This window comes from Megalobrama amblycephala, linkage group LG7 (assembly GCF_018812025.1).
Source record: "Megalobrama amblycephala isolate DHTTF-2021 linkage group LG7, ASM1881202v1, whole genome shotgun sequence".
In the NCBI taxonomy this organism is placed as follows: Eukaryota; Metazoa; Chordata; class Actinopteri; order Cypriniformes; family Xenocyprididae; genus Megalobrama; species Megalobrama amblycephala.
The window spans coordinates 8679047-8691113 of record NC_063050.1 but is presented as its reverse complement, the minus strand read 5'-3'; the positions used below and the strand labels follow the sequence as shown (position 1 = coordinate 8691113).

The 12067-nt window shown below is 39.7% G+C and overlaps 4 protein-coding genes across 4 annotated transcripts in view; 2 read left to right on the top strand and 2 right to left on the bottom strand.

Moving 5' to 3' along the window:
* The window catches only part of LOC125271224 (B-cell receptor CD22-like), a 1156500-nt gene that overhangs the window by 424868 nt on the left and 719565 nt on the right, over nucleotides 1-12067 (top strand). The gene's annotated exons all lie outside the window — the stretch shown is intronic.
* Nucleotides 1-12067, top strand: part of LOC125271198 (hemicentin-1-like) — a 987774-nt gene that overhangs the window by 275839 nt on the left and 699868 nt on the right. The window lies entirely within an intron of this gene.
* Nucleotides 1-12067, bottom strand: part of LOC125271216 (B-cell receptor CD22-like) — a 43181-nt gene that overhangs the window by 8083 nt on the left and 23031 nt on the right. The window lies entirely within an intron of this gene.
* Nucleotides 4973-11654, bottom strand: LOC125271237 (B-cell receptor CD22-like). The gene is made up of 11 exons (XM_048195287.1): nucleotides 11530-11654; nucleotides 10641-10823; nucleotides 9648-9771; nucleotides 9295-9361; nucleotides 8544-8897; nucleotides 8197-8445; nucleotides 7866-8108; nucleotides 7700-7793; nucleotides 7515-7560; nucleotides 5597-5847; nucleotides 4973-5341 (listed from the first exon to the last, which is right to left on the bottom strand). Exons 4-11 carry the CDS (start codon nucleotides 9347-9349, stop codon nucleotides 5284-5286), a joined length of 1350 nt encoding a protein of 449 aa, XP_048051244.1. The 5' UTR covers nucleotides 9350-9361; nucleotides 9648-9771; nucleotides 10641-10823; nucleotides 11530-11654; the 3' UTR covers nucleotides 4973-5283.

The window sequence follows — 12067 nt, the reverse complement described above, 5'->3', positions numbered from 1 at the left end:
CGCCCGTCCTACCCCGGTACCCTCAGGGGGCCGCTCTGCCAACCCTGCCACCCAGTGTGCGTCAGGGAGCAGCGGTCTCCACCGATCCTCCGAGGGGGGTCGGTCAGCGCTCGATTCGTTTGTCTGCCGGTGCGCCGTGTCAGATGAACGAGCCAAGTGCTCAAAAAACACCAGAGACCAGTCTCGAGAGACTGGTTCCCTTAGTAGAATATGTGGAAGAATGGAAACATCTCCCGAACATTTGGTCCCGAGTCAGGTTGCAAATTATCTGGGTGTAATCTGGGATTCCACCACGATGCAGGCGCAATTGACTCCTGCTCGTGTGAATTCCATTCTCGGGGCCGTGAACGGGGTGAAGTTAGGCCAGTCACTCACTGTAAAACAGTTTCAGAGACTGTTGGGTCTGATGGCAGCTGCGTCCAACGTTATTACTATTGGCCTTCTGCACATGAGACCCTTACAGTGGTGGCTCAGGACCAAGGGGTTTTCCCCGAGGGGAAATCCTTTTCGTATGATCAAAGTCACGCGGCGATGCCTTCGTGCTCTGGTCATGTGGAAAAAGCCTCTGAATTTGCGTCTGAATAGCGCTGGCTCTGTGGGCGTGGCCGCATTAGCATAGCAGATAATGAGCTGAATCACGGACTTCTGACATGGCTCTCTTTTCATACAGATTACATAAACACAGAAGGTTTGTGATGGATCCGAAATGGTCAATATTCATATTCATGCATTTTTATTAATATTCATTTTTTAATCATTTATGGCTTATGATTTATCAGTTTTACTTTTGCTTTCATTTATTTATGTACTCATACTTTATAGATTAATTCTTATCATATTTTCAAGTATTTACTTGTTATTGTACCCTTATGGTTATTTTTATTTTATATCTAAGAGTATGTATGTATGTTCAGTTGTTCTTCAAGTGTTCCAATGTGACAGGTCACGCTGACACGTTTGTGGTTAGACATTGGACGCCTGCAGAATTAATCATTTGAATTTGAAATCTGATCAAAATATGTCTGTTATTTTTCCTGATGACATTTAAAAGGGTAAGATTTGCAAAATTCCCAAAGGGGGATAAAACAACTATTTTTGACACTGGACCAGTGGATGACGTAGTGGGTGAAATTAACCTTTTCTTTTAGAACAAAAACATCAATTTAGAACAAAAACATCAGTTTGTGTGGGTTGGGAATTTCCCTGTATGCTTATGGTATAATATGGACTGAGTTGTTGATAATTCAGCTTTTTCCCTCCTTTGCTCTCCTTGACTTCTACTTCTTGTCTCTTATCTGCAAATGTCTTAATTATTGCTCTCTTTGATCTTCATCTATTAGATATAATACTCTAAATTTTACAATACTCTAAATTTTATTATTAACTATTGACTAATACTTTATGATGGTTATTTTACCTTTTGGTTTTATTAAGTATTTTCATTATCGATTAAAGTTTGCGTGTGAGGCTAAATTTAATTGTAATGAATAAATAATTTTTCATCAACTTTATTTACTGCCTGGATCTCATTTTCACAAGTTTTTGCATCAGTTTGTTTTCGATTTGACTTACATGATTTAAAACCTGATATCTTAACGTTTTTTTAGACATAAGTTTAATTTTTCTGTGATTAGTATTCACTAAGTTACAGTTCATTTTATGAGAACTATCAGATTGGACTTTGTTCAGAGGGAGAGGAGAAATCACGCATCATGTTAGTTTTCTTTATTTTACAAAAAGCACAACATTTTGTTTTTACTCTGAGTGTATACAAATAAAAGAAGATATTCTATAGTTTCAATTGATATATTACTTATGTCTCTATGACAAAAAATGACGGGGTATTTTAAGTCTGTTTTGCTGCAATGTGAAAAAAAACCTGCAAAACGCGCCGGCGCGTTTTCAGACCTCAGAGTGTTAACCCCTTCAACATTGAAGGTATATATCGCAGCCATCTCGGCTTATCATAATCCTGTAGGGGGCTCCTCGGTGGGTTGAGACCCCCTAGTCATACGCTTCCTCCGTGGTGCACTGAGGTTGAGGCCTTCGGTGCGCACAAAGACTCCGACCTGGGACCTATCTATTGTGCTCCGAGGGTTAGCTGAGGCTCCCTTCGAGCCAATAGAAGAAGTGTCAGATAAATTTCTAACACTAAAAACAGTCTTTCTGTTAGCAATTTCTTCCTTGAAGAGGATTGGTGATTTGCAAGCGTTGTCAGTCGCTCCATCATGTTTAGAATTTGCGCCTGGTATGATCAAGGCTTTCTTACATACTAGACCGGGCTATGTGCCAAAGGTCCCCACTAGAGTCCCAGGTCCTATCATACTGGAGGCTTTCTGTCCTCCTCCATTTGAAAATCAGGATCAGGAAAAACGTAATCTGCTTTGCCCTGTGAGGGCCCTGGATGCCTACACCCACAGAGCTGCCCTGTGGAGAAAAACAGATCAACTATTTGTATGTTAAGGGTCCCCTAGAAGGGGGGGCCCAGCATCCAAGCAGAGGATGAGCAAGTGGGTGGTCGAGGCCATCTCACTCGCATATAATGCAGTGGGACAGCCATGTCCCTTAGCCATCAGAGCTCATTCCACAAGAGGTATGGCCGCTTCTAAAGCTCTTTTGTCAGGAGTGTCACTGGACGACATATGTGGTGCAGCTGGATGGTCATCCCAGCACACTTTCATCAGATTTTATAATCTTAATATAAGTTCTACTCCAGGTTCCTTGGTCTTGCAAGATAGCAGCCAGGCACTTGAAGATACGGCATAGTTGGGACAGCGTTCCCATCACGTCATTGACGTAGCGTCGATAGTTCCCACGAAAGGGAACGTCTCGGGTTACAAGTGTAACCCCTGTTCCCTGAGTAAGGGAACGAGACGCTACGTCGCGTTGCCGTACCTCCTTCATACCTGGAGCGCTTGCTTCAGACATATTCCAGAAGCTGGCGTTCTCTGTTTTTGGGTATGCTTTATAGTTTCCTGGTCCGTGACGTCACCTGCCTCTGACGTCACGTCTTCTCATTGGTTGGATACAGAGGTGCTTCACGAACACAAAATGCAGAAGGTTCCCATCACGTCATTGACGTAGCGTCTCGTTCCCTTACTCAGGGAACAGGGGTTACACTCGTAACCCGAGATGTTATATTTTGAAATTCTTGAGGTTTTTTTTTTTTTTGGCTTTCAGTTTACTGGTGAAAAGAATAGCATCATGAAGTGGTGGGCAGTAGAGGTGGGTGGGACAGGAAAAATCCACACATAAGCACCAGCCCGTAATGAATCAGAGCACATGTACGACACACAGTGTCTCAATATACGTCACTGATCAAAATTAATTCTCAGATAATGTTGCTTAATATGAAGCCCATAAAGGAACGTGATTGAAACAGAATGAGATAGGAGGAAACATTATATTTCAAAGCTTTTGCATCTGCTAACAAACATTTCCCGGGGAAGAGAGAACGCAAAAGCATTAAAGCAAAAGCACTTGTCCCTTTAGGGCAGTGGCGGCTACTGGTCTGTCAGAGAGGGGAAGCTCATTTTCGGCCTACATCATAAAATTGTCTATTTATTTAAAAGTAAATTCTGCCCTACGTTCCTTTTCAAGAAAATGGTCTGTGACCCTGTCGTACCAACTAGGAGTCTTTTCAAGTGACTTGACCAGTTTCCTCTCAATGGCCAGCAGAGCTAGGCTGCTTAAACGGTTTAGGAAGGCCCTGTTTTGTTTGACTATTTCATTATGTTTAGCCACTTGAATGCGAGCACCTTCATTTATTGCATGCTCAACCCTGATCCTGCCCATGCAACTTAATCTTGCACATGCACTGTTCATTGCTCTTTTCATGTCTTTTATATGCCCTGTCAAAGTTAGACAGATCTCCAAACCCCACCTTTGACCAAACAACACATCCGTGAGATGGTTTCATCAAGAGGCATGGCCAGCAGTACATTTTATTTGTCACAGCACTTCCAGTCAGCCAGCTAACTTTGTCATACCAGGAGAGCTGAAAAGACCTGTTATTTTTCCCTATCTTTTGCACTAAATCAATCTTAGGTGTTGATCTGCCCTGCTGTTTAATTCTAAGTTTTTCCTCGTAAGGAACACTTTCAAATGGCTTCGCCAAAATCAGGTCGACAATATTAGCACCGTCTGCCATCGTGCGCAGTTTCACCCACGACGCTAGCCTAGCCTACTAACGTTATATGAATGAATGAATGAATGAAGGAATGAATGAATGAACGATCTAAAAAAAAAATATTAAACTCTGTAAAACTGAAACAAGGAATGTGGTGTATAATTGTGTGAAATGTATGATGAAAATCAAGCAATTTCGCCAAGCAAATATCAAAGAAATAGGTTGCAGCAGTTTTTATTTCGACTGAACTTGAGAAATCCGCGATGGGACTGAGCGCAAATAGCTTCAGTGATTCCTTATAGTACAGAATCGCTGTCAGTCAAAAGGAGATGCAGTCTTTCGACAGACCCTCCAATCATCACGCAGAAGCTCGGAGTCCGGGCCAGCCCACTCCCCATTCACCCCCAGAGACGCTGAGCGTCCATGGGCGGGACATATTCGCAGCGTTTATCCAATGACCGTCTAGTTTCGAAGCGCTGAAAAAAAACGTTCAAAGCAGCCCCATTGAAGTCAATGGACGCTGGGCTTCAATAGGGAAATGCACTGTGACGCTGCGGGAATGTATGAGAAGGAAATCGAGTCAGCCGACCTGCTATATGTAACTGATTCTGAACGAACTCGTCTTTGAGATGAACGTTTTCTAACGCATTTTTAGTCAATAAAATGTTAATACAATAGTACATATTTGACCATTAATTTTGTGACATTATAAGGGAAGCCGAGCTTCCCTTGCAGTCTGAAAGAAATCGCCACTGCTTTAGGGGCTCTGTAAAATGTTAGTATTTTCATTAAACCAAAATTTTTTAACACACTTGCACAGAAATAACCACTCTCAAGCTTGAATTTGGTCAAAATGGTATGGATTTTTTTTTTTTTAATTTGGTCACAGAAAACATTGAAGTCAAAAGTTTAAACCGAATTACCAGCCAGTGACATCACAAACGTTTTTTAGTCTCATCAAACACTGTGTTGTGGGTTCTTGACTCTTTCATTTGTCTTCTTCATCTTGTAAAAGATCATATTCACTGCATTCCTGTCATTATTTACCTGAATATTGAATAATAAATAACTGAACACGCTACATTGACAGCCCTACTTCCAGAACATTAATTATCATTTGTTTAGGCCTTTGTCTTCATGATGGTCTCTGTTACTCATTTGACACGGCTGTAGATCACAGAAGCCTCTTCCACAGTTTCAACATTTGATCGCCTAAAGAACATAAAATAAAATAAAGAAAAACAGACACAATGATCACATTACATGACGATACAGTCATTTTAAAAGTAAAGACACCTTGTATATCACGTTACATAAACCTCAGTGGGACACAATGTTAAGAAAAATGTCCAGATTTAAAGAACTATAAATTCTCCTTTCATCACAATCAATAAAGTAACATGCGGATGAGTAGATGACAAATGTTTTATTTTGGGTGAAGTGTCTCTTTAAGCTGGTTCTTCTCACCTCACAGCAGATTCAGGCTGGTGAATCCTGATATTGCCGTACTGGCTTTCGTTCTCCTCTGATCTCTTGGTCTGTTTGTTTTTGTGATGTTGTACAGTTGCGTACTGGATCTCCTCAGTATCTCTGCGATCAGGAGCGTTTCTGTCTCTTCTGGGTTTGCTGGAAGTAACAGTGGCGTACTGAGCGTCATCACAATCAGCTGATTCAGAAACATGAACGTCTCTCCCTGTTACGTCAGAGTACAGATTGTCCTGCAACGGAAGAAAATATCTATTATTGACACAGTGTTTTTTCAATTTCAGTGTACCACTTTTTTATTGTTTTCTATTGTTATGTAATATGCATAAGAATACAACCTGTCTAGTTGTTTGGCATATTTAGCTAATGGTCTATTATTTTGTTTATTTCCTGGAAAGACCTTATATGAGCAATCATGTAGCAGTTATATGTGTATTTTCTTTATAATACAATGAATATAATATTTGCATGTTTTATAGTATTCGTCCAGTCATAGAACTGAGGAGAACACATGAAACAGGCCTTTTAAAGGGGCGTTCCCAGTCTGAATGACCTCATTTGAGGATGTCAATAATTTTGATAAACTTTTGATATTTGTACTTTAACTTATAAAATAATCGTATCCTAACCCTAACATTTATACTGCTAGACAAACTAATTGTAATCAATAAATTTATTTTTATTTTTATAACAGCATCTGCCTCCCGGGCATTGATTTATAATGCTGAGCCCAAATAAACCCTGGAGAAGTCTTCTGTCTGACTGTGAGTATATTAAAGCGCTTATAATTTAGGTTAGATATGACTGATTTACCTAACCTGAGAATAAAGATGACAAATTAAGTCTGATTTATACTTTGGCCTGGCTCCGTGAGTCTCCGCTGACTGTGCGCGCTCCTCCCCAAAAAGACGAGGCGTTTATACTTGACGTGTTCATAGTTGTACTATTCTTCGAAACGACAGGGGGCGACTCAGTAATTGTTCTCTAAACCATCAGGGAGCAGCAGTGAGAACATGTAAGGTAGACACGTGACATAAGGGGTGCTTCTCAATTCTTATTTGTGCATCCACGTTTCCTTTCCTTGCTTCCTTTCCACGCGTCTTAGCTCCACCCCTTCAGGATGCGAGGGAAGGACACAAGGAAAAGACACGAGGATGGAGGAATTTAATCAAGTGAAATGATATATCCTTGCTCACTTCAAAGCGTCATCAGCAGCGCTCAAGGGATCTACCTATAAGTTGTTAAAGTTTGGTTATTTAAAAAATATATAATAAATATTAATAAAGCATTGAAATATGTGAGATGCAAAGTTTATTTAAACTGCATGCATTAAAGCATGCATTTAAATTATTGTGACAGATATGAAGGGGAAGGAGAATTTATGCGTGCGTCAGGTTTCTCGATGAGAAAGACTTCCGCAAAGGATGCACCGGTGTATCCTCGATCATGACTCCTCGGGAAGCCTCCTCACTCCTCGTTCCTCGCCTCCTCGCGGTGCAATTCGAGAATTGAGATATCCTTCAAGATGGCTGAGCTCGATCGGTTCCCAGGTCATAGGATGGAGGATGGAGGAGCGAGGAAACGAGGAGGGATATTGAGAAGCACCCATAGACTTCACCGCCGAAGACGTGATGATGTCATTTTTGCCACGTGCAGTCAAGCAAACTTGCAGACATGTCAAGTATAAATCAGACCTTATGCACTGTAAAATATGTAAGCACATGCTAGATGGATGTGTTTGACTGTTGCACTCATGACAAAACCTTCTATAAATGCTCAAGCTAGAAGACATTAAACAATAATAAATGTTTTTCGATCCACTGTATCATTCCACTAATATGTATTTTATGAATGGCCCTGTTCAACGAGATTATTCACATGTTGAGTCTGGATGATTTACCTGTTTCACTGTGAGGTCTTCAGTTTTAACATCTCTTCGTTTTCTCCTGTAATAACAGACAATAAACTTTAACTGCATTTTAAAGACTAACTACTGATCACATCACATGAGGCATTTCTATCAGCACTGATCTGAAAGTGAATTACTGCACATGCACACACTCACTGTAATTGAGAATGACTCACATTATAAACAGAATGATGATGATGACGATGATGAAGAATCCTAAACATGCCACTGTGATCCCCAACCAGACATGCCAACCAAGACCATGATGCACTGAAAGATGAAGAATTTGAGTTCAGATTAACTCTCAAAGCCACACAACTGTTGATAAAATAAGATCTTCACCTGTGACAGTTACAGCGTCTGATCTCTGAGATCCATGTTGATTGTGAGCCTGACAGTAGAAGCGTCCACTCTGTAGTGCACTGAAACTCTGTCCAGATCCAACAGCTGAGCTTTCATTCTCCTTAAACCAGCTGAAGTTCAGAGCAGGAGGGTTTGAATCACTGCTGCAGATCAGAGTCACTGAATCTCCTGACCAAATCTGACCAGACTGAATGATGGAGACTGAGACGTTCCTGGGAGGGTCTAACACAGAGAAAAAAATCAATCTTTGAATAATCTCATTCAAACACAATCTCCAGTTTTAAAAAAGAACAAATGAATCTGTACTCACACGTGACATTGAGCTGAACAGCAGGAGAGATGTGATTGTGTCCGTGTACAGCACAGCTATATCTGCCTGCATCCTCTCTTCTGACTGACTGCAGCAGGAGTTCATTGTTTCTGTCTCTTCTCTCAGTTAATGGCTGTGAGTTTCTGTACCAGATGAATGTTGCTCTGTCAGTCAGAGTGCAGCTGCTTTTACATGTCAGACGGACTGAATCTCCCTCTGTCACTCTCTCAGGAGACTCCACCTGAAGATCTGAACACAACACACACATTATATCTAGTGCTGCTGTCATACACTGATTATTATTCAACATAATGCACAGAAGAAGAGAGAAACCTCATGAAAGTCACCTGTGACAGTAAGAGTCACTCCTGGTTTACCAATCCATTTACCATGATATTTATCAGTGATGAATCTGAAATAGTACTCGTGTGAATCCTTCAGTGTCACATGACTCAGTCTCATGGTGCAGTTCTGCTGTTCATCTACCAGATACTGAAGCCTCTGACTGTATTCAGGGTCCTCAGACAGATCTATAAACTCTCCATCCTCTTTCACATCACCTTTGGTCCAGAACACTTTCCTGATCCAGTATCCAGTAGGGTATGTATAAGTGCAGTTCATTATCACTGATGAGTCCTTTAGTGCACAGATGTGTGAAGGACTGTAACTCACACCCCAGCCACTCCACTGGCTACAAACTCCTGAAACACAACATTGACAAGAAAATAATGAAAATGTCCATCAATGAAAACTGTCTTTTACAAAACTGCTTTTTATGTAAATGAAGAACTACACTTATCATGTGTAAAATCTACAGACAGAAGGTGATGAAATACAGGAAGCAGAAGTGTAAACGCTAAACATGAAAAACAGTCTGAACTAAATGTTAGAAGTTTCAGCAGTTAGCATTATGTATAACTGAATAATACAGTTTTGTTTGGATGCAACAAATACATTTAATACATTTTTAGTAGATATTTTACTGCTGATCTTTTCCCCAGGGCTAACAGCAGGACTAACTGGACCAAGTTAATTAGTCACAATCTCTGTTTCTAATATTGAGTTATTATCAGTCACACATTTACAGGAGAGACTCACCTGGAATCATGAGCAGAAACAGCAGAAGAAGAGAAGGAGCCGGTTTCTGTGACATCACTGCAGGAAACTAAATCATTTACACAACAGTACAACATGTCAGCTTTAGCTTCAAAAACACAATAACTACTTCAGTCTATAGTACTGAAAACACTGTAAAAAAATGATAAATCAAAATAAATCACGACTGTTAGCAGTTTTCCACTGTTGAAACTCATTTAAAGGCAACATTAGGCACACATGAGCTCTGGATGTTCAGAGGTTATTATGAAAGAAAATGTTTCTCAGAAGTTTCTTCTGTGAATGGAGATTCATTAGTTATTCAATATTCATCACTGAACAAGTGTAACTCTTACCGTGTTGTAGTTTCAGACACAGCAAACAGACTCCAGGAGAGTGAACCGCAAATGTGAGCTGAAAACTTTCTTCTGCTGTTTTTGCAATTTTTTCCTTCCTCTTTTTAAAGTCTATTGTAGTGACCTGCCCCATGCCGACACAGAAACAACCCAAATGAAACCACTTTCAAAGAATGAAAAAGTAAAACATCTTTCAAGAAGGATGATTAAAAAAAATGTGTAAATGCATGACTGCAGAGCTTTCATAATAATATTCAAATGAAGCTCTCAGTGTGAAGAGTATCTTCCTGTCACCATGATCAGTATTCATGAGGTTTCTGAATAGTTAGTGTTTGAAGAGGCGTGTCTGCTGTAAGAGATGCACTGCTATGATTGGCTGAAATAAGTAGGGCTGCCCTCGACTAAAGATTTTTCTGGTCAACTAATCATTCATTTTAAGTGATTATTCAACTAATCACACTTTATATTCTTTACTTTTTATAATAATGAGCTTTTAATTGCCTACTTAGCCTATCAGTGCTCGAGCGCATACATACACGACAGTTTAACATGAAGGCACCAGTGCGATCACAAAAGCAGTTTCCTTCGGTCTAACTCAATTTGTAAAATGTCATCTAAGTTTTAGTAAGAGTCACACCAAAGAACCTGATTTGATCTTAGAACAACAACAACATAGTTCTCTGAATGTTATGTTATGTCTCTTAATTCATGTTTTGTATTTTTGTACTTGACTCTATTTTTCTGTATACTTCCCTGTCCATTATTGTTTCTCATCATTGTCTTCTCATATTATCTCTAAAGCATCCTTGAGCTCTGGAAAGGCGCTATATAAATAAAACTTATTATTATTATCAACAACAACGACAACAAAAAAGTAATAATAAGCATATTTGACAAATTCTTCAGAATAAAACATGCCCCTAGAGTCAAATTTTACTGGGCATCTCTTATTGAGTTCATAGACTAAAAAGAAGCCTGGCTGTTACCACATACAGTAAGCATTGCCTCGTTCAGCTCCCACGGCACTCGGTCCTGCTTTGCTTCATAATCACATCGATGAACATGTTTTCTTCCTGAGTCCAATCCCGATTATTTTCCACCGGCTGAGAGGTGAAGATCACATGTCCCATGATTGTGTGCTCAAACTTGGTGTCATCAAGCTACCTCTAGCGACCTCTAGTGGACAGAAAAACATACATATTGCACCTTTAATATATGGGGCAGGAATATGCAATTGAATTCCCATGTGTAAAATAATCAGGCAACAGTTTGATGAATGGGTGGATGGCTGAATGGATGATGACTTTACCTCCACTGTCCTGAAGAGGGAGCTGTTTTTCAGATCATATTTCTGACACTGTATTTGTATGTGCATTAGGGAAGTGTAACTCAAACACATAATATCTATCCAGTATTGAGTGTGAGAACAGGTAGTGGGAGTCGAGGTTGAAGCAGGCGGTCAATTCTGAGTCTTTCATAGTAAACTGTCAAGTGTCAGCATTCAAATGGTACCTTGGTTTTGTGTGTAGTCCGGAGGACTTGTTAGCAGCAACCATTTTATTTTGGGTATGTCATTTTTCACTACCTGGCCAAAAGTGGGGGTGACTGGTAAGGGGTTAATAAAGCTGCATATGGATCTCCCTGAGTCTGCTGCCTCATTACAACATTTATATAGCGCTTTTTAAAACATGCATACAAGAACAATAATACAGTATAACACACACATCATGAGAGAAAAAAACAACCTTTAGATTTAAAAATATGTAAAATACTTTAATATATTGAAAGTATGAAGCATATTCAACGTCCTATTGAATATGTCAGTGTTTCTACAGCAGTATTAATCAGACTATATTCTCACAGTAACCAGAGTAACTCTTACCGTGTTCTGGTGAGTCTCTCCAGCAGACGATACACTGATGAAATTCTCAGTTAACATGGTTTATTTTAAAATGCTTGCACAGACAGAAAATGTTTCTTCCTCTTTCTTGACTCCTGCCCACACAAGCAACGTTTCATCATGATCCTGTGAAAAAAAAAATTAAAAAAAAAAAGGATCAAAAATTTAATGTGAATCATGCACACATATTTATTGACATATTAGACGTATTTAGTTTCACTAAGGCTTGCACATATTACAGTGTTTTTCAACTGCTTACACACAAAATCCTTACTTGTCACACTTGATGCTCAAACACCAGAACCACACACCAAATCTGCAAAACCATACATGAATTCTCGGCCTTCGACTCAGTTTTCAATTTCATAAAACACAATTCTCTATGTAACACACAAAAAGCTAACATAAATTATCTTGATTTCCTTTTTCAAACACAACCATAGTTTCTGTCCAACTACACATGGTTGATGTATTTCTTTTCTTTTGTACTGTGTAATACTGTATTACCAACCACAAATGT